Raw genomic sequence first — 21481 nt, forward strand, 5'->3', positions numbered from 1 at the left:
TTACAGTTAGTACAAAATGCTGCTGCAAGGCTGATCTCACGGACAAGAAATTTTGATCACATTACCCCAATATTAGCCAACTTACATTGGCTCCCGGTCCATTTAAGATGTGACTTCAAGGTTCTTCTATTAACCTATAAATCATTGCATGGCTTAGCGCCTCCATATCTCGTTGACCTAGTTGTTCCTCATGTTCCGTCTCGTAACCTTCGTTTGCAAAACGCTCGTCTTTTAGTGACACCGAGGGCCAAGAAAATGTCTGCAGGGTCTCGAGCATTTTCTATTCGGGCTCCAGAGCTTTGGAATGCCCTACCAATGGATATTAGAACTGCTACCTCACTAGAAACATTTAAGACACGTTTAAAGACACATTTCTATGATATAGCCTTTAATTAACCTGTAGTAGCCGATTCGGCTGGAGTTTTGTTTTCGCTCCCTCGTTCCACCGAGCCGCAACACTCCAAATAATAGGGTCCAAAAAAGTCAACCGCACTCATTTGAAAAAGTTGCAGAACCAACGCCCTCCACGTGGAGGCGGCAAAACCACTTAGGGGCGCACTCAAAGGCGGAAGTCAAGTTGTTAGTCTGAGGTCGCTTCCCGTTTCCCACAGTTGAGCTGTTTTCAAACTGGCCTGTTGCTACTTGCCACTTGGCAAACGCTTCCTTTTGCAACCTTTTAACACGCACACACATTGTGAACGCTGTCAAGAAGTTGAGGGCGAGGACGTCGCCTCGGGGCGTTTGTGAGGGACTTCACTGCGGCGGGTTTGACGTGTTAGCTCGTGGCTAACGTGAGCCAAGTGATGGCCTCTGGGCTACTGCAAACTCTCTGACAAGTTTCCCAGTCGCTTCGCGATGACGAGCGAAGAAGCCAAGAGCACCGTGGCGGTCAACGAAGACGACGAGGCCGCCTCTGCTCCTCCATCCGAGTCGAACGAGCACGATTATGCCGACACTGACTTCGCTGACACCTCCACCGCCGCCGAACTTCCAGCGCGCGCCGGGGGTGATGAGGATGACGAAGAGGAGGAGAAAAACCAGCTCCCAAAAGCACCGGTCCATCGTGGACGTCGGCGGACCAAGGGCCAGGAGGACAATATGTGCTCCTGCTGCAAGGGTCTGTCATGGAAAATGCATTTTTATCATCTAATTTATTAGAGATTTCAATTGGGTATTCGCAGAATAACTATTTTTGCTCTCTCTCGCTCAACAGATCAGTTTGAGCGGCAGGGCCGAGGTTTCAACAGGAGGGCCGTGTTCACCTTCACCACGCCGGAGGCGGCCCAGTGGGTCTTCCCCGACGCTGGCGCCATCAGCAAAAAGTCGTTTGTGTGCGAAACATGCGCGCAGGTTATCAGGACCAAATGCTGGCGCAAAAACAATGGCAAGAGGGTCTTGTGGCTCAAACCTGCCGTTGCTAAACAGGTGAGGCGCTGGCCATGCCCTCTTAGGGCACACCCAAGGCAAGCACAACTTTGCCTCACCCGAACAAAAACCAGCAAAGAGCTTTTTAGCAAAGGAATGACATTAAAAGTCCTGCAGCGCCCACTACCATATCGACTGAAAAATGATGTCAAAGTGCCCTCGGGCTCGTATTGCGGACGTGCTGGCTTGTTACGTTGTCAATGCTAGCCTGAGGGCACTTTGGAGTCGCTGCCAGTACATTCCATATGAAAAGATTTTTTTAGTCTCGAGTTGACCTTTCCCAATTGCGGTTTGCAGGCGAGCAGCTGCCACAGGAAGAAAGGCCAGCGTATGGGCAAGAAGAGCCGCGCGGCGCTGCTGGTGAGCAAGTCGTGCTACCGCTCGGCCTTCCGCATGCTTTGGTCAGCCAAGGGCGCCCGGAAGCCCATGATGGACTTCCTGAGCCGCGAACTGCGCGAGGAAATGAAGACGCTGTCGCGCCACGCCGACAGCCCCTTCCACCAGAAGGTGTCCAGCAAGAAGCTGCTCTCCTTCTTCCCGTGGGCGCGCTGCCTCAGCTGGGCGCAGGAGCACGCGCCGCTGGTCACTACCTGCCTGCGCTCCCTCTTCCCCACCGTCAGTGCCCTCGTCAAGAGCAGGCAGTAAGTCTGCCAACCGCACAAATTCAACTCGTGCCCAGAGGACCAAATTGCTAAATATGCCAAGCAACAAGATATTTGAGTCACACCGAATGTTGTGCATCACGCAAAAAAGAAGAATGATTCTGCTTTATGCGGGAGAAATGAAATCAGTTAAAGAAGACTAATAATTCCATGTGTCCCAAGCCCAAACTAACAAGTTGTCTGTGTACCTGCGCATGCTTAGCCAGCTGTCAGCGTCGGAGGCAGAGCTTCAGGTGCTGCGGCGCAGCGTGCTGACGCTGGCGGTGCCGCTGTTCACCAGGAACATCTGGACCAACAACTTCCTGCAGGCGGCATTGGGGGCCAAGTTGCGTCTGCAGGGCTGCTCCGGACCCGCCTTGGACACACTCAACAGCCTGGGTCTGTGCCAGAACAAGGACACTGTGCGCTTGCGCCTGCACCGGCTGCATGGCGCCGCCGGTGTCAACAACAAGACGGTGAGTCTGCAAATTTCAAAAGGCAAACAGGAGCCATTTTCACGCCGACATTCCGTCAAATTCCAAGTACGACGGACGACATCCACTCACCTTCCGCGGAAATTGCCGAGCAGCCAGACTCCTTTATGGATCAAAATTCGGGAGAAGTTGAAAGGGAGAAAAAAAAAAAAGATAAAACATCACCTAAGAAATCACGTTAATCCTGCTTTAAATGAAAGAAACTTGAAAAACAAGCATGCCCCATAAAAAAGGTCAATTCAATAGGTTGGTATGTTTTACGTAAATATAAACAATGCAAATCACATCATTCTGATTTACCTATGAAAATCTTGAGGAAAAAATATAAATTGTTGAATAATTATGCTTTACAGTGGGAGAAATTACAAGTCAAATTACTCTACTTTTTCACAAAATGTAAAGTAATCTAAGGTTGAAAGTAGTAACATTTGGAAAGAAAAAAGATTGTAGTGTCATGTCACTGCATTATGCTCTTTCAAAACAAAAAATCTGAATTACGAAAAATGAAAAGCTAAAATATTAGTTAAATGAAAGCAATTCTTATAATCACACAATTCTGCTTTACGCGAAGAACGTCAGTGTCTATTTAAAAAATCCCCCAAAAAACTTTAATAAAATAAATATTTTGAATAAAACTAGAAATCGTCACAGTCCTGTCAAAAATGTTTTAAAGAGAAGAAAGGATCAAATGTCAGAAAATCCTGATATAAAGATACGTGATGTCATCAATCAAAATAAGAAAATCCTGATATAAAGAGACGTGATGTCATCGATCAAAATTGCAACAGACGATCGGCTCTCAATCAGCACTTACCTCCACCGATTGATGAAGAGCATTTTGTATTTTTTCCGGATAGAATGGAGGAGAGAGTCAAGGTCACATGATTGACATGGAGGAAGATGATGTCGAGGAAGATGAAGAAGATGAGGAAGAAGAAATAGAGGACGACGATGACCAGGAGGAGGAGGCAGAAGAAGAGCGGGTGCAAGTGGAGCTGGAGAAGAGGAAGAAGAAGCGGAAGCGGGAGCGAGAGGAAGAGGAGGATGACGAGGAGGAGGTAGAAGAGCAAGAGGAGGAGGAGAGGAAGAGGAAGGTGGTGGTGGTGCGTCTGGGCCTGCTCAAGGGACACTCGGAGGTGGGACGGGCCGACCTGTCGGCCCCCTGAAAAAAAGCTCGTCAGCCCATTGGAACAGGAACACAGGAAGTTTTAAGTGTCCCGTTCAAACAAAGGTCAAAATGGAGATGAGGAACTCTGAATTTCTTCAGATTAGATGATACAAAAAAGGAAAGACTGGATAGGTTTGATTTAAGGACGCATAAGATCAACCCTGTAAATAGCAAAAATTAAATCATTTCAACACTTGCGATGTCTGTTTTTGAACTTGCAACACAGCAACTCGTTTATGAGCTGTTAAAGGTAAAAATAGAAAGTATTGTAGAATATTTAGCTACAAGTATACACGGCCGTGGATCAGAGATACAGCAGTTGTCATCGGAAGGTCCCCTGTTTGATTCCCGCAAGATTTCGGATTAGTGTTAGGGTTTTAAAGAAGGGTTTCAAATTGAGGTTAGTGGCAAGTGTATTTTAACATCATGGGTTTCCACACTTGAAAAGGAAGGACTTGACCAAACTGGGATTCCACTCTTTGTTCGGGTTTTTAATGAGCGAAACAATCAAGGTGAAAAACCTTTAAAACATACAAAAAAATGGATGAGTTTAAACAAAAGGTACAATTTTCTTCCAAATAAACGATGTCGATAAAGTTCAGTTCTTTTTACTAAAAGAAAGAAAGAAAAGGTCTTGAACATAAAGTTATCCTTTCAAACAAAAGTCAATACACAACTTAATGCTTGTCATAAAGACTAAACTAAATGAGTCCAGTTGAGAACTGTGAGCTCACCTTGGTCTCCTCTTCCCATGAGTTTTTTCCTTTCTCCGTGGAGCTCAATGCGGTTCGCTGCTACTCCTGTGTTGCTCGCTGATCGAAAGGATTTTGTTGTTTGCTGCTTGGTGTGTGCGTGCTCCCTATCAGGATAGATAGCGCTCAGCTGTTGAGGAGCTCCACTGCGTGCTGCGCGTTCACGTCATACACCTGCAGTGCCCCCTTGTGGTCACATGCACCCACAGACAGGTGCGCACCTCCCAGGGGTTTCACAGTGATGTTTCAAATTAGGGTTAGGATTTCAAAGTTGGGTTTAAAACTAGGGTTATGGTTTTAAAGTAAGGTTTCAAATTGATTATTAATATACATGTTATTTCTAATATAAGCCTTACTATACTTGGTTGATTAAAAAAAAAGATGGTGGATATCACTGTGGGCGAGGGTTTGTCTTTTGACTCCATTTTATGATTTCCTCCTTGTATAAACGGCTCCAACTTCTAAAAATAACCACTGGAAACACAAGTAATGGATGGAAGTATTTCTCTTTAATTGTTGTAACAGTCATTTACTGTGACAACATCCAGAGCACCAGAAAATCGTCTGGCCTGCTTTATACGTCACCACCTGTGGCTTCGGCCAAACAGTTGTGCTCCCAAATGGTACCTAATAAATAAATTGATAATCTATTTGTTTAACGGACAGGACAGCTCCAAAGGTGGATTATTGATTTTAAAGTGGAGGGAGTAGGAGGTGCACATTGGAGTGGAACTCGTGCATTCTGGAAACATTGAGCTGTATTTACAAGGTCAACTATTGGGTTATTTAAAAAGCAGGTTTCACATGTTGAGGGTCTTTTTGATGGAGAAGATGATGTCTTTGATCTGCGGCACGCTGTTGTCCTCCAGGATCTTGGCGTATGGCATGGGGATGTCCACGCCCGTCACCCTGGTGGCCGGAGCATCCAGGTAGTTGAAGGCCGGCCCTGAACACAGACGAAATGGGTTTTGTTTCTTTTAAGTTGGTTGTGGCCAATCGGAAAGAGGTCAATGCCACGTTAAGAAAACAAATGCAGATTCCCGTTGGCTCACGCACATCAACACCAGAAAAAAAAAAAAAACTCAGTCAAAAAAAGGAAAGCAGGTGAGTGACATGGGAAACTAAACACGGGCATTGAAGTGAGGAAGCGATTTGGGCGAGTTTCTCTTAATAAAAGTAGGTGCAGAATTAAAGATCATTCATGTGGAAAAGAATGACGACAAGCGGATATGTGTGGAAGCCAGACAAGGCGACGCACCCTCCATGATCCTGGCGCAAATCTCGGCTCCCACGCCGAATTGCGGCCAGCCGCCCTCCACCGTCACCAAGTGGTTGGTCTTCATCACACTGGCCTCGATGCTCTCCACGTCCATGGGGCGGATGGTTCGCAGGTTGACCACCTGGTTTACAACAAATATTGCTCCTTTTTCCCAAAAAGTTCATTCAAGAGAGAGACAAGCTGGACACGTTTGCTTTTGTACCTCACACTCAATTCCCTCCTTGGCGAGGACGGCAGCGGCGTCCAGACAATGGCCGACGTAGCGAGAGTGCGACACCAAAGTCACGTGAGAACCTAAACAATGGCACATCAGGAGGTCCTCCGCTGTTCGGGACAACAGAGACGAGCATGCTAAGGCGGCCAGACTTTGGCAGCTTCTCACCTTGCCTCTCCACCTTGGCCTTGCCGATGGGCACGGTGAAGTCTTTGGACTGGGCCTCGTCGGACATCTCGAAGGGGACGCCGTACATCAGCTCGTTCTCCAGGAAGACCACTGTGCGCGTGCGCCCGCCGCAGCACATTTTGTCAGCGTCATCATTTCCGCTTTTGTGTTTCATTTGACGATTGCACTCACCCGGGTTGTCGTCTCTGATGGCTGACTTTAGGAGGCCTTTGGCATCCTCCGAGTTCCACGGACTGACCACCTTCAGACCCGGGCAGTGAGCGTACCTGAGGAGAGCAGAAAGAACAAAACAATAAAACACAAGGCATTTGAAAAGAATTTTCTTGTCAATTCTTTGCTTGGGCCTTTTCATACATTTTTGTCCACTTCAGTCTTTGAAGACAAACGTTGTGTTCTTTAGAAAATAAAATATTTCAATATTCTTGTATTATATTCATAATATTTGAGTTTTAGACCGATTCATTTGCTCCTATCAGTGCTTAAGGTCGTTCCAAGTGTTTTTAAAACCAAGTTTTTGCCCTGTTCTCTTTTAGTGAGCTACTTTGCGTTGAACTTTTGCTTTTAGAGATATATACTTGTTTTACGACGGTGATTATTTACTACTTGAGTTGTTCGGTATGCCTCCTACAGTAGAATGTGGGTGCCACTGCGCCGCGCTCGGCTCTTTGACGAAGCAACGAAAGCCGCAACATCCCGCGGGCGGAATGGATGCGGAAAGCGGACAGGAAGTAGCAAGTCACCAGGCGGCAAAGCACTGCGAGTGCTGGGCAGCGACACCGGCCGAGGATCCGTTGGGCCCCCGGAAGACGATGGGCACCGCCTGCAGCCCCGCCGACATGTAGTAGGTCTTGGCTGCCGAGTTGATGACCTGGTCAATGGCTTGCATGGAGAAGTTGAAGGTCATGAACTCGCAGATGGGCCTTAAGCCTGCCTGGAAGAAAGAAAAAAAAAAAAGAATATTGTCTCTCTTTGAGCGCAAAGTTTCCTCGTCAAATGAAAGTCATCTGGCTCGTAGAGACACTCACCATGGCAGCCCCCACTGCGATGCCGGTGAATCCCATCTGGAACACAGCACAAAACTCTCACAAGACATTCTGGAATTCAAAATGTAATTCCATGAAATAACATCTGCTGTTGCTACGGTGACCATTTACACAAGCGCTTACTTCCGAAATGGGAGTGTCAATGATGCGCTTGTCGCCGTACTTCTTCCACAGGCCTCGGCTCACCTACGACAACACGGAAACAAACTTTGCCGCTCAATGGCAAGCACGGCATTTACCGACCAGCGTCGCCATTTTTCAGGGCAGCGCAAGGACGTGCCCGCGTGCACACCTTGTAGGCGCCGTCATACTGGGCCACCTCCTCGCCCAGCAGGAAGACGCGCTCGTCCCTCTCCAGCTCCTCGTCCAAGGCTTGGTTCAAGGCGTCTCGCACAGTCACCTGAAGACAGCGCACAATGGCAAAAGATAACCAGATCAAAACTATTCCTCCATCATTTGACACTTTGTGTCATAAGGATTTCTTTTATTTAATTTGTACAAAGGGTTGCCACCTAATGATATGGTCCCCACGGTACATATTAGCAACTTTTCCAGCCCTCAAAGTAGCAACTCAAGCTTAATTCTCACTAAGAAATGAGTGAAATCATTTTTACACATGACAAGAAAGGAGGCCGGTAGATCACAGCCAGCCATTCCAAGGATGGAGAGAAACATGTCAGTGATGCAAATGTGCCAAACCAGATGTTAGTTTAGGGGCGGTGACGTTAGCATAGCATGCTCGCTGCTAACACTGACCTGAACCGCTGCCGGTGCGCTCCTGTGAAAGGCTCGTCGCCGCAGGATCGACACAGCATTCTGTAGGACGTCAGAGAGACGAGATCAATCCAAAACATCACGACAACGACACATCTGAAGTGTTTTGGACGTTTTCGTACCCTTCCGGAGCGGAGAACGGACTTCACGGACAGCGCCATTTTGAACCTGTCCTTTCGCCGATTGGAAGGCGGGGCTAGCATTGGCGGAGGCGCATTCGCCAAGGACACACGAACGGCGCAGTTGCGCATGCGCACCACGTTACAGAAGGAAGAACACCCACAGGACACTTTGACTGTTATCCTTTATCCTTTTCCACTAAAATGTAAAGTTTTGAACCAAATTTATTCCGTTTTCACACTGAGCGTGTTTCTTTTTCGAAGACCCTTAAAAATAGAAATGATACTAATTCTTTGTATAATTTGACAAATACATGTGAAAATCGGTTGTTTCAAAACTCTAAAGTTGGCCTTTGAGAACAAAACATTGGCTTCAAAATGTGTGTGTATGGCACAGTGTTGTTATGACCACCGCATCAAACACTATCTGGGACTTTATTGTTTATGGTGACGTCACAAAGTTTGCCTTTAAAGGGTAAAGTGCTGCAGAGGAACATTCGGCCACAATTCAAGTGGAATACAACAAGGGCGTAAAAATAAGCCACAAACACATTCGAACAACCACCGACGCTTCGCACAAAAATGCCCCACCCCAATTACAATCTAATCCTACACACATTCAGACATTCATCTCGAGGCACAAGGATCATGTCATACATATATGGCACAATAAAAGCTCTGATGGTGCAAACATTTTAAGATGAAATGAGAAGAAACATTGCAACAACGATAATTAAAAAAAAAAAAAAAAAAAGTCAAACGGGAAGTCTTGCAATTGCCACATTGTGAGCGAGCAGAGTTGTGTGGTTTGAGCTCAAATTGTCTTTCTGCATGTTTGAATAGGCTGTATGTCTCAAAGTCTCATCACCTTTCACTCAAAACTTTTTGTGCTTGTTTTGCTGTTTAAAATAAAAAGATGTACAATTTTCTCTCACAAAACTATCCTTGCCAATGAAAACCACACATTACCATTTTGTAAAGTATATCTAGAAACAAATTTTTTTTTCACCAAATGTATCCTTAGGGGCGGGTGCTTTCAATCCGCGACTTCTACATCATAAAGAAATTATATGTAAATTATTTCAATGCTTTTTAGGGCCTTTGTTTTTGGACATACGAAAACATGCATTTTGAACGTTGGGTGAATTTATAAATACAAAATCAGAAGAAATGTCTATATTGTTTAGAAACTTAAATCAGAGAAACATGCTTTCATTGGGCATTTTCCAAAAGAAAACACGTTTTTTTTTTTAATCCCCAGCAGTGAGTTGCATAAAATACAATTTTAATTCTTTCAATTTACTAGGAAAATACTTCTTTTGATAATAACCAAATCAGTGTTTTGTGTTTGTTTGGGTCATTTTGCCTCTCAAAACTGCAGATTCTTTTTTTTCCTGAAAATATTACTACGAGGCATACAAACAACTCTTAATTTTGTAAACGCTTCCTCGCAGAGGGCAGATGATGTTCCAGTTACAGGTCGGGAATCAGGAAGGCGCCATAACGACAGATGTTGGCATCGAGAACAATCCGGAAGAAAGAAACTGGATGTTATCTTCACCGCACAAGGTCAACATTCCGATTTCCAGCATTCGTCGGCCGGGGACCGCCGTTCCCAATGTCAAGAAACCCAAAAAGTAAACATTTGGATTGTTTTGCACAGGATTTGTCTTCACATGTGAGGGAGCGTTGGAGGACGGCGGCGTTTAGAAGCTGCGGTCTCGAGTCTGGGCCTTCTTCAGGTTTCCTTTGCTGAAAGCCTGGATGGAGCTCAGAAGGGCAGCGCGACCTCCGGGAAGGGGGGCGACCACGGAGGAGGAGGAGCACGAGGACAAGGACGAGGTGTCTGGCGCAGGAGGGGGAGGAGGAGGAGCACCTGAACCAAAGGGGGACAACCAAAAGGGAACAGATCACACATGACAAGATTTCCTGCACAAACAAAACGCTTCAGCATCAGTTCCTTTGGCAACCTCGGTCAACGTTTGAAATCAGAAGTTGTTCTCACTGTCCGACATGAAATCAGACTCAACCTTTCCTGTTGTGAGCCAATAAGGATGACTACAATTATTATAGACTTGACTTTTAAAACATCCTTCTCTCATTATTCTGGTATTAAGTAAGTCATTTAAAAATAATAATAATAATAAGTGTATGGAAACTTCTGGTTTCAACTCTGGCTGTTCTGTACCTCAACATAGCATGTAGCTAAAAGAGGACTTCAGCAAACCTTGGATGTTTTTGAAATGGAAAAAGGTGAAACATAACCCAAAAGGAGGACTTTGATGTGTTGCCTTTTGTGGAACAACTCAGTGATTGTTCACAGTGTGGGGCAGCAGCTCAGCGCACAAAAGGACAGGGGGGGGGAAAAAAAAAAAAGGCAGCATGCCAACGCTCCAAGCAGAGAAACAGACAGACAGAGACAGGTCACAATCTCCAATCACAAGTTATCGTTTGGAATGGTTTTGTGTGCCGTAACGTTACTTCATTGCAGATTGTGAGGCGCTTAAACCAAATGTTTCTGCCATCGAGATCTCGTCGAGTTCTCATAGGCTGCGATGGCACTCATTGACTCCTTCCCTACTTTGGAATCAATCACTTTTTGGGGGATTTTAGGGCTAGACGGGGTGTCGCTACCGATACTTCGATTTCTTTTTAGCTCACAGGCCATTCCAAACACCAGCCACTGAGTTCTCAATAGCATCCTTTAGCTTGGTTAGTGCTAACGGTGCTTGCTGGGAAGCTCGCAAGTATATCAGCCTTTTTTCTTAAGACCAACAGTGACCCCCACCAACACCATCATCAACATCATCAAGGTGGGGGGGGGAAAAAAACATTTACTTTACCCCAATGACACGGTCAGAATGGAGCATGCTCTATGGTGGAGAGGCACGGCATAAAGAGAGAGACCACAATTAAATGACCAGTCAGCATCGGGACAGCAACAAGAGGAGGACAGGAGACGCCAACTTGGATGAGGACATAACTCAAATTTGCTAGCTTAGTGTTGACACGCAATGCAAAAATCTGCAGACGTGCTAGTAAAATAAGCGTGAACATTGCGGTGGTTTTAATTCGATCCTACACGGTGCAGCAACACGTGTAGACAGACAACAGTACTCTACGTATTAGCATATGCATATATTCATTAGCTTCTGCATAACACGACGTAACATGCGACTCTTTTCAGAGTGTGTCCTTTGTTATGTTACTTTTCAAAAGATATCTATCCGGTGGAGCGACGGGACGGACTTTCCAGAGACGCTGTGGCAACATTGAAAGTTCCGGACGATTGCTCACTCGCAGAGAGAATCAAGAGACAGAAAGATCCAAGAGGAAAATACTTGATACAAGGAGGAAGAGGACAGACAAGTCAAACGAGGGACGAGAACGAGGGATGAACCGACCTGTGGTGGGCGGCGGCGTGGGGGACGAAGGACACGTGAGAGGGGAACTGGCGCCCGAGCCTGAGGACACAGCATTGATAGAAACTCAGTCTATTTCATCTATTGATTCATTGAAATGATTTCAATGGCCTCTTTTCACTTCATATTCAAAATGACAAAGAATAAATTATATTTACAGACTCCTGGCAGGAAAAAAAAACCCATAATCGTAACCCTTTCAAATGAGCAAATTTTTCTTTCGTTGCCCTCTCGAAAAGCATAAGGCAAAATGGAGCGTTTCCCACCAGAGTTATTGTTGTTCCGGACAGAGAGGTCGTCGTCGTTTTCAATTGTGGACTGCCTGCACTTCTGCAAAGGGACCAGGCGTCAGCAGCGTTTGCGTTGCGCTCCAAAAGACGGCAACGAGCGGAGGTCGCCGTACCTTCCTGGCCAGAATCTTCCTTCTCTTCTTCTCCTCCTCTGAGCCGTGATGGGAGCGTGCTCTGGTCAGCCTCTTGTGTTGGTGCAACTTTCAGCAAAACAAACAAACAAATCGCTTGAATCGTACCAATCGTGTCGAGCGCTCAAATGCGTCACGGTTTGCTGGGAATAAGGACACGGGAATGTCACGCGGGTGAAAAGGTTGCGGGACCCGGCGAGAGCACTTTAGCGTCTATTTGAAGATCAACTCACCACTTTCTGCTCGTCCTGCAGACGTTTTTCCACACGGTCCTTGGCCGCTCTCAGGGATTCCTTCAGCCTGCTCGGCACCTGGATGGACGACGCACAACATGCGACAAAATGTCGGATACAAACAGAAGCTTCATCCGAGGCGAGATTCTCTTACCCGGATAGCAACTTTCTCCGAGTGCGCGAGTGGAACGTCACTGAACAGCCTGCGCCAGAGCAAAAAAGAACCAAAAAAATGAGTGCCTTGGGTCCTCGTCACATGCTGCTTGCTATGGGTATATGACAACTCAGCAACAACTAATTGATCTTTTGAAGCAACAACTATTTTGACTATCACTTACTTAACTTAATTGTCAAAGTCCTCTCAACTGTCAATATTGTCTGATTTGCCACTTATTATTTTGGTGTTTCTTGAGCTGAAGCTATCTGCCAAGCTTTGGAAAACAACATTTTTGACCTTTTTCTGACTGACGTGGAGAAATTTAAATTGAAAGAATTGTATGCTCGCCGCGTAGTTGCCATTTAGAAGATACAAGTTAACTTAGTACTGCTTGCAATAATTGCTTTTCATTTCTCATTCACTGAGAAGGTCTGGAGAGGCTAGCGTGACCTCGGGTGGAGCTGTGGCGGGAAACCCCACGGCAGAGGAGAAGGGGGCCGAGACATCAATCTCATGGGGACAACTTCTTTGTTGGCAGTCCAGCTAAAGGACATCAAACCATGCACCGATAAAGTCAACTTCTTCTTGGCAGTCCAGCTGAGGGACATCATACCATGCACCAATTATCCTCATCTGTGAAACTTCAGCTTAATGAAGGGAGGACACAACCAGTCCTGAATTATCGCCGCAGCAGGATCCGGCTGACCAACCTCTAACACGATTATCAACGTGGCAGCCAACAACAAAGAACACACACACACTCAACCCGTGTACATTCGGACATGTTTCACACTGTACATGAGAAAATATTGATCAAATGTTACAAGCACAATGATGTTACAAATATGTTGTACGAAAATGTGGGTGGATGTTTTTACCGCTTCTTGGAGAAATCTAAAGAAAACTCACGGTGTTTGAATGAGCTGAGCGACTGTTGGCATCCCTGACTTGCAGGCCTCTGTCGACAAGATGGACTGCAGCACCGACACTACACACACACACACATCAGAATGGAGAAACAAAGGTTGCACGTGCAATATGTTTGTGTGTGCGTGTGTGTGTGTGTGTGCACTCACCCACGGCAGTGTAGGGGATGGCAGGATAATTGTCCACAGGGACGTTGTCTGGCGGTCGGCCGTACGTGATCTCGTAGAGTAAATGGCCAAAGCAGAAGACGTCCACGCTTTCAATTGTCTACGCAAACGAACACGTTGCTACTTTAGCTCCCAAATGTTTTTCCCGTACAGTAAAACATTTTTGCCACTCGTTCGAGACCCATCCGTGAGACGTGAACTCGCCTCCCCACGGCAGATTTGAGTGCTGCCAGTTGTGGCAGCGCGCTACAATGAAAGCGTTCCAAACATGACAACTAAGACAGAAGGAACGTGTTCATCTCAAATTCCTGGAGATCACGCAAGCACCTACGTTAATCTTTCGGAAGTGGGTGATGGCGGGTCGCAGGGCCGAAGGGACTCCCAGCACGCCGTTCTCGACGTCCGTCAGGCGACACACGCCTTGCTCCAGCATCACGTTGGAGGCATGCAGGTGGCCGAAGAACAGGCCGCTCTCGTGCACCAGTCGGAGGCCCTGAGCGCCCACAATATGTTTACGGCGAGTGAGGGATGTGTGCGTGTGCGTGCGTGCGCGTGTACCTCCAGTATCTGTCGGCCGTAGAGTTTGATGTCCGAGAGCTCGAGAGGCTGAGTCTTTTTGGGGTTGCCATACTTCTTCAGGTAGTTCTCTCTGGGCTTCACCTGGCACACAAACATGACGTACAGCAACATTCGAGTTGATCGTCAATGCTTTTTTTTCCTGCAACGATCGACTCGTGTCTCATCGTTCAAGCCCTCGTCGGCCGGTGGGCTTGGCTTGACGCTGCGTTTGGGAAAACTGGGAATTGCGAAGCTTCTTACCTTACAGAGGTGATCTCGCAAGGAGCCGGCCTCACTGAAAGGTCGGATGAGAAGCGCCGAAGACTCGCTGGTGCTGGAGAACAACAGCGGGCACAGGTATGGACTCTGGAGAGAAGACACCACGCGGTTAGGAACGCTTCAGCCGAGGCGGTCCATCACGTGCGGCGTACGTACAGAGAGGCTGGTGAGGAGCTTCATGATGGACAGCAGGTCTTTGTCGGACAGGAACTTGTCAGGGCCCAAGTCCACCTAAACGCATATCCACATGACGCCGTGTTTTGGGTGTGCCCAGGGGCAAACTCAATTTGCATCCCAAGGCACCAGTGTATATTAAAGCACTGCACTACTTTGTAGCAGTGTGACACCCACCCAGCCGAGCAGGTACCTCTCCTTGGCTTGTTCTTTGTTTTTGACCAGGAAATACTTCTTCCTGATCCTCCAGCCTGCAAAAGAAGAAGATTGTGTTATTGGACGGTCGTTATCGAGCTCGACGTGCGCTTTGCAATCACGGCGGCGGTGTACCAACGTCTCGAAGGGGCTCCATCACCACCCACTTGGGGTCTGAACGGAAGAACATGGAGACCTGCTGCAGGGCGATCTCTGAAAGACATTTTGCAGACAAGTCAGGCTATCGTTCGCTGTACTTCTGTGAAAATGAAACGAAAAGGCCAACTGGGCAGGGATCCCACCAGTGTAGTTGGCAGCGTAGTTGTTGGGGTCCAGGAACTTTTTGACGGGCAGCGCGGCGCACAGCAGAGGATGCTGAATAACGGCATCCAGATAAGCCTGCAGGCCGCGCTGCCTCTCTGCAATGAACTCGCGGTCCATGTTGCCGATCAGCTTCTTGGCCGGGAGAGGAAGGCTGACGCCACACACCTGCCGAGCGCAAGCACATCGTAAGTGTTTCGTTCTTTTTTCCCTAGCCCCAAATCGTGCTTGTGCGCAGAATTGCCGTTAGAAACAGGAAGTGAGGGAGAAAAACCTCAGCAGAAAGCCTCACTGCATCCTGTTATGGGCTCACTGCAGAGGTCAAAGGGCACGACCTCCTCAGAATGGCCCATTCAGTTCCCATACTCATCAGATTTAATACTGTCTTGACATGCTTTTTTGGGGGGAGGCTCTTGCAGCTGATTTATTATGTAAAAAAATAACATAAAAATAACATCGCCATTATCTGTGTTTTTACAGTGAAAGTTGCTGCTGCTGAGACACCAATTTTCTCTCACAGGAGGAATAAAATATAAAAACGTATTTTGCATTTTTTCTATCTTGGTTAAAATACACTTAAGCATATTTTTTAATAATACATAAAAAGTCTACTCAGCTTCATCGTTTGGCAATGCATTTGTTAAATATTACACAATACAGAATTGCTGAAAAGACTTCAGAAAAACTAATTATCTACTTAGTTTTATTATTAATGTATTTAAAAAAAATGTTTTAAAAAATATCTATTCATTCACAAAATATTTTTAGTTCATATTGTTGTATAAAAAAACGACTTGGTGTAAGTGTATAATAAAGTATATTTATATATTTAGCTGGATTTTTAGGACTCTTCATTAGGTACACTTCCACAATCAAATGACCTTCACTATAGGAAAAATTATACATACTTTCTTACTTTCTTTCATACTTTCTTATTGTACTCATAATTTGCAGTGCAGCATCATACCGCACATTTTTTCTTGTCTCACTTAAAGTTCGTTTTTCACCCCCAGTGGCTTAAGAGACTGTGAAAATGCACCTAATGTTATGACCAACAGTAGACAGTACAAAAGTCAAACTGTCACTCACAATGCATAGGAAAAAATACTCACCATCAGGCTGTTGTTGAGAACGTCAAAATCACTGTAGCGCCGGATGACCTGCAACACACACATATACACATTGGCACACACGCACGCATACCCTCACATATCCTTTATTCCAGGGGTGTCAAATTCATTTTTGTCACGGGCCGCATCGTAGTCAGTTTCCCTCGGAGGGCAATTATGAATGTCAACGTTTTCTAGATACACTATACCATAGGCTACAAAACAAAGTGACGAAGAACTAGTTTTGAAATCAGAGAATAGTAAAAACTGTTCAAATATTTTAAAAAGACGAATTGCAAGCAATATATCTTTTTTTTTTTTTTTAAGTGAAGACAATTTGTTATTTTAGTAATAACACAAAGTCGATGCAAAATCTGTCTTCGCGGGCCACATAAAATGATATGACGGGCCGCATCTGGCCCCCGGGCCTTGGGTTCGACACCTCTGCTTAAGCCAAAGAGTGGTCCAAACAGATGGAAAACACGGTTTTAAGTCACTTTTGACCAGCGGGCTTACCTGCCAGCTGTTCTCTGTGGACACTCCCCTCTGGACTCGGATGATGTATTCCTACATGCACACAGAACAATTAGGGACTTACAATTTCAAAGAGTAGAGTCTCCTTTCCACACGACAGAAGGATGGGCAAGGAGAACTAGTAACCATTTTGCATTGTGATTTAGCATTAAGCTCGTTACGAGCAAACAATTTTAATATTGGAAAAAAAAAAAAAAGCAAATCACAGACCGGAAAATAAAAACCAAATCTTCACTGACAATTTTGTAGTTATTTAAGATTGAAATATATATCGGATTTTCTTATTTGTTTTCTTTTTATTTGCATATGACTAGACTTTCTGCGCAGCGTTTTATTAGTTGGTGACGAATTAAGAGGGCGGTTTGGTTGGTATTTGGCGTTAGCATGCTAAGCTAACTGTCAGCCTCAGCTGATCCCAGCCGGAATCTTGTCAACAGCCGTCCACGCGTGCGTCCATTATCGGACACGAAAACAGCCCGTTGCGAAGTCATGCAAGATTTGTTTTTGTTTTTTCAATTGAGCGGCGGCTCGTTTGATGTGTACCAAATACTCGTGGAAAGCTCGAGACATTGCAGCAATAAAAATCAACGGGCCCTGGCTCACAGTCAGCAATTCTTTTAACATTGCTACAGAAGCTTCCAGGAAAATTGCTTCATCGTGGTGGCAGAAATTCAACCGCAGCAAACTCCCTCAAATGCGGAATTTCCCCCCCAATTTTCCCCAGCTAATATTCAGCGGTCTGGTTGGAATAACGCCACTTATAGGGGATGAATGTGTCCGGTGATATAATCGGGAAACCTGTAGACTCGCGTCACTTCACGGTATTGTGAAGTAACAACGTGTCCGTCCAACAACGGAAGCACGTATAGCGCTGACAGTTTTCGCGGTATTGACAACGACGAACGCGTCCGGTAATGGAAGCGGTGACTGTCGCAAACTGTTGCCTCCCCGCGCGTATCTGAGCCAATTGACATGGACAACCGGGTGACTTTAGCATTGGTATTTTTAAATAAAAAAAAAAGAAAAGAAAAAAAAGAAAAAGGTGACGCTCACTGTGTGGGACTGCAAATTCTGGGTGGTTTCGATCGTCGCCGTCAGCGGGACAGTGTCGTCAAGGAGTAGCCGGCCGGTGGTCGGCTTCGCCAGGAAAGACATCCCGGTCTTCTGGAGTAGGGTGAACGGCCAGAGTCCAATGCAAGCGCCCGCAGCTGTGTCAACGTGTAGTCACCGAAAGGTTGACGCTGATGTGCGGCGGCAGAGGCCGACTAGTTTCGCTTCAGCGTAACGAAAACTCAACGATGCTTCGTCTGCTGAAATGAGACCTGACCGGAGATTGAGCAATCGTGGGCAGGACACTCTACTGCCACCTGTGGGAAGGAGGCAGAACAAAATAGAGACGAAAACAAAATCTTCGGCTTTATTTCTGACATCATTGATGACGTCTTTGTCGCGTCCGTTCACGAGAGTGCTTCGCAGTGCTTATGACATGAAAATGCAATTTTTAATCAATGAAACAGGCATTAAAGAAACTTTGAATGATAAAAGGTCAACTTTGAAAATGTTCACGTTATTTCAAAATCTACCTGTGTGAGTTTCAACTAATTTTTTAAAAAGCAGAATGACATACCGTATTGGCCCGAATATAAGACGACCCTGATTATAAGACGACCCCCTCTTTTTAAAGACTCAAGTTTGAAAAATTTAATGATTTGGAGACACGGATGGTTCGTTAAAATTGTTGTTTATATTACATTTATTTGATATATCTAGTCTGACGTCAGCGGCGCACGTAGTTGCGGCGTCAACAGCCGTGTTGTTTTTGTTTTTTTTAAGTGACACGGAAGACGAAGATTCTGATGGATTTATTGATTTGGAGTGACACGGGGCTGCCTGTGATGTATATGACTAATAATCAACAATGAAAAAACATTTCAAAAGCCCCTAAAGCCATCACTTCACTTGCTTCCCCTCAGGCATCATAACCATCACCTCCCCTTCCATCACCACCTTGTCCTTGACCGAGCACGTCACGCCGATGAAAGCGAACGACATCTTGATCTTGCGCACTTCGGCTTCGGCCAGCACTTCCTCGCCAACGAAGAGCGGCGCCGGGAAGCGGATCTCCTGGTATAGGAAGACGCAGCCAGGGCCTGGCATCCTGGTGCCCAGCACGGCCGAGATCAGCCCGTTGATGAGGACACCATGGACCACGGGGGCCTCGAAGGCGGTGGAGGCGGCATAGGTGGCGTCCAGGTGGAGCGGGTTGGTGTCGCCCGTTAGCTCGGCGAACAGCTCCACGTGGCGGGCCGAGAAGACTTTGGTAAGGGAGGCGCGCTGGCCCACGTGGAGCCGTGCTGCCGCCGCTGTCATCAAGATGGAGGAGGACAGCAGAGTTCTGACTTGACTCCACATGGTTCTTGTGAGTTGCCTGCGACGTCAGTCCAGCTCCAGCTCGCGGCTATTTCCAGTCAGCGACAGCAGGAATGGCGACACCTGAGTTTTTGGGAAGGACAGTCACAAAAAACAAAGAACTCAAGAATGTTTATAGAAACACCAAAACGTTCAAACAAATCATATTAGCGTCTCAATGAAAGTCTGCTAGCTTGATGCTAACATACAATTTAAACACCATAAAGGGGCTAACAGAAATTTCAAAGATGTGACAGTAATTACAAAGTCTCAAACAACAGCTTCTTCAACACTCTTACGACTCAAAGCAGGGAGGTCGAGAAAAAAAAAAAAAAATCGAGCAAGCGACAACATGTTTGCAAATGTTTGCAACTGTAAGAGCAGCAAAAGCGAGAAAGCAGCTAACGTACCTGCAGGACTCGAAAGGCGCAGCACTGGTTGTTGTAGAAGCCCAGCAGTGTCAACGAGGTCCAAAGTTTCACCAAACCACTAAAATAAAAAAAAATAAAAAAATCAGCAAAACACTCTCTTTACACTTTGACTTCCTCACCTTTTGGATACGCGCAGAAAAGCAGTGAGGGTATCTTCATTGTACTTGAACACATCAAAGTGTAACGCGGCCCCCACCTGAACATGCAAAGACACCAACAATCAATGTGGCTGATTTTGCTTGTCAATCCGATGATTGGTCGTCTTGTTCTTTGAAGTTTTTTTACGGAAAGCAAAACGGGAAGTCTCTGTCATCAAACTGCACGAGTGCAATGAGAAAATGAGGTCATTGCCAGCAGCCGCTCAAAATATTCAGTCTCATTCGTCGCACCCATTATTTGCAGCAATCTGTTTGTTGCTTGACCAAATGTATGCTGTTCAATAAAAAGGTTTTCCATAGTAGCAAAGTCAGTCTCTGTGCAAGTTGCCAATTATACATTTTTTTTCTTGATCGTCCAAGTCAGTCACAGGAGCCCGAGGAGCCCAGTCTTGTCTCCCCTCACTGATAGTGAGAATCAAAATGAAGCAACATTCCCATGGCAGACCCGCAATTCATTTCCACTTCTTACTTCTCCGTGCAGACTCTTCAAGCCAGAGATGATAAAGTACTTCAGGTCAACCGCACTCACTTTGGTCGACTTGTCCTCCAGTACGCTTGAAGAGTGACACAAATTAGTAACAGTCATAAAGTAGTCACATTCGAGCCAAAGAGCGCCGCTGACTTACAGGCAGACTTTCATGTACTGATACGGAGCGACGTCCTTCAGCACGACGCTTCGGTAAACTATGGGCTCGTCCGTGCTCTCGGGATTCATCCTATTCAAGCATCGGTGGTTGCACTAGAACAAGCCCGAAACAAAATCAATACACGAAAGGCATAATCATACCAACCGTATTTGACAAACGTTGAGTTATTGACATATTTGGCTAGATTTATTCAGACTAAAATAATGCCACAAACTATGATCCCAAAACACTGTCAATATGGCAAACCCATCTTAAAACTTAACCCTTAGAATTTATGGGTTACTGATTATTTAATTTAGAAAGACTGTACCAGTAGTTGGGCGGCAGGTGACACACTGGTTAGCACGTCCGCCTCACAGTTAGTTTCCTCCCACATCCCAAAAACAGGCCGATTGTGCACTCCAAATTGCCCCTAGGTGTGAGTGCGAGTGCGGATGGTTGTTCGTCTCTGTGTGCCCTGTGATTGGCTAGCAACCGGTTCAGTTTGTCCCCCGCCTACTGCCCGATGACTGCTGGGATAAGCTCCAGAACGCCCGCGACCCCCGTGGGGACAAGCAGTTTAGAAAATGGATGGATCAGTATGACTGTGACTTCCACAAACCACCCAGGCTAAACCTACCTCATTCCCAACATGCTGTTTGTGTCTGTGTTTTTTTTTTTTTTTTAAATAATAAAGTGACGAATATGCCAAACTTAAAAAAATTAACTTGGCAAGTCTGGAGGTCTGGCAGTTTGATTCAGCTACGTAGGTTCGTTACTATTTTAGACCAGTGACCCCCAAAATAAATGTTCTTTAACTTTTGTGTTGTTCCTATGAGCCACATTCAGTAAATACAAAATAAATGATTAGACATTACATGCCACGAGCTTTCTGTGGTTTACAAGCGCCTGCAAGGACCTTCGTTTAGGGTACAAAAGTGCAGTTTTGAGCGTCGCAAGTCTTAAAAGCCCAAACTGGACCAAGCTAAGACCAAGGTCAAACAGCGTGTAAACGCATCAGTTATTTAAAATAAAAAAAAATAAAAAAGAGGCTTGGGATCGTGGCTATTTCGGCTAATAAAATGCTGTTTTGTTACCTTACCTCGTTTTGATAAATACGCAAAGCTGATAGTTTCACAAATGTTTTCAATCCGCGCCTGCGCGTCCTTTTTCTTCTTCGTGTAATCTAATAGTGGTTAGAAGTGTTAAGTACTGCCCTCTATCGTGCCTGGTCTCAAATGAAGGAGTTCTGCCGATTGAGA

General features: G+C 45.8%; 5 protein-coding genes across 8 annotated transcripts; 1 reads left to right on the top strand and 4 right to left on the bottom strand.

Moving 5' to 3' along the window:
* Nucleotides 1–546: 546 nt before the first annotated feature.
* LOC119123299 lies at nt 547–3924 on the top strand. 2 transcript variants are annotated; one of them, XM_037252297.1, is made up of 5 exons: nt 547–1117; nt 1214–1425; nt 1723–2066; nt 2290–2632; nt 3072–3154. In XM_037252297.1, the coding sequence occupies exons 1-5, from the start codon at nt 856–858 to the stop codon at nt 3081–3083; spliced, it is 1173 nt and encodes a 390-aa protein (XP_037108192.1). In that variant the 5' UTR covers nt 547–855; the 3' UTR covers nt 3084–3154. The 2 variants fall into 2 exon arrangements, with proteins under 2 accessions (XP_037108192.1, XP_037108191.1); XM_037252296.1 differs by lacking the exon at nt 3072–3154 and adding an exon at nt 3418–3924 and having other exon boundaries at nt 553–1117; nt 2290–2542.
* A 1043-nt stretch (nt 3925–4967) lies between these two features.
* pdhb (pyruvate dehydrogenase E1 subunit beta) lies at nt 4968–8201 on the bottom strand. Its single transcript, XM_037251450.1, has 11 exons — nt 8102–8201; nt 7962–8021; nt 7498–7605; nt 7329–7391; nt 7188–7223; nt 6903–7093; nt 6334–6428; nt 6142–6252; nt 5962–6053; nt 5739–5880; nt 4968–5426 (listed from the first exon to the last, which is right to left on the bottom strand). The coding sequence occupies exons 1-11, from the start codon at nt 8180–8182 to the stop codon at nt 5281–5283; spliced, it is 1125 nt and encodes a 374-aa protein (XP_037107345.1). The 5' UTR covers nt 8183–8201; the 3' UTR covers nt 4968–5280.
* A 313-nt stretch (nt 8202–8514) lies between these two features.
* Nucleotides 8515–17955, bottom strand: pxk (PX domain containing serine/threonine kinase). 3 transcript variants are annotated; one of them, XM_037251449.1, is made up of 19 exons: nt 17649–17954; nt 16578–16628; nt 16065–16112; nt 14934–15120; nt 14767–14844; nt 14614–14687; nt 14419–14493; nt 14245–14349; nt 13984–14085; nt 13757–13918; nt 13408–13525; nt 13241–13319; nt 12329–12377; nt 12175–12252; nt 11924–12010; nt 11787–11850; nt 11503–11562; nt 10942–10971; nt 8515–9974 (listed from the first exon to the last, which is right to left on the bottom strand). In XM_037251449.1, exons 1-18 carry the CDS (start codon nt 17748–17750, stop codon nt 10955–10957), a joined length of 1536 nt encoding a protein of 511 aa, XP_037107344.1. In that variant the 5' UTR covers nt 17751–17954; the 3' UTR covers nt 8515–9974; nt 10942–10954. The 3 variants fall into 3 exon arrangements, with proteins under 3 accessions (XP_037107344.1, XP_037107342.1, XP_037107343.1); XM_037251447.1 differs by lacking the exon at nt 10942–10971 and having other exon boundaries at nt 11482–11562; nt 17649–17955; XM_037251448.1 differs by lacking the exon at nt 10942–10971.
* Nucleotides 17956–18442: 487 nt separating this feature from the next.
* LOC119123251 (hydroxyacyl-thioester dehydratase type 2, mitochondrial-like) lies at nt 18443–19037 on the bottom strand. Its single transcript, XM_037252184.1, has one exon. The coding sequence runs from the start codon at nt 19005–19007 to the stop codon at nt 18546–18548; it is 462 nt and encodes a 153-aa protein (XP_037108079.1). The 5' UTR covers nt 19008–19037; the 3' UTR covers nt 18443–18545.
* Nucleotides 19013–21420, bottom strand: rpp14 (ribonuclease P/MRP 14 subunit). The gene is made up of 6 exons (XM_037252185.1): nt 21322–21420; nt 20220–20332; nt 20063–20147; nt 19555–19631; nt 19415–19493; nt 19013–19088 (listed from the first exon to the last, which is right to left on the bottom strand). The coding sequence occupies exons 2-6, from the start codon at nt 20306–20308 to the stop codon at nt 19032–19034; spliced, it is 387 nt and encodes a 128-aa protein (XP_037108080.1). The 5' UTR covers nt 20309–20332; nt 21322–21420; the 3' UTR covers nt 19013–19031.
* Nucleotides 21421–21481: the final 61 nt, after the last annotated feature.

Source organism: Syngnathus acus, chromosome 5, assembly GCF_901709675.1.
Source record: "Syngnathus acus chromosome 5, fSynAcu1.2, whole genome shotgun sequence".
Taxonomy (NCBI): domain Eukaryota; kingdom Metazoa; phylum Chordata; class Actinopteri; order Syngnathiformes; family Syngnathidae; genus Syngnathus; species Syngnathus acus.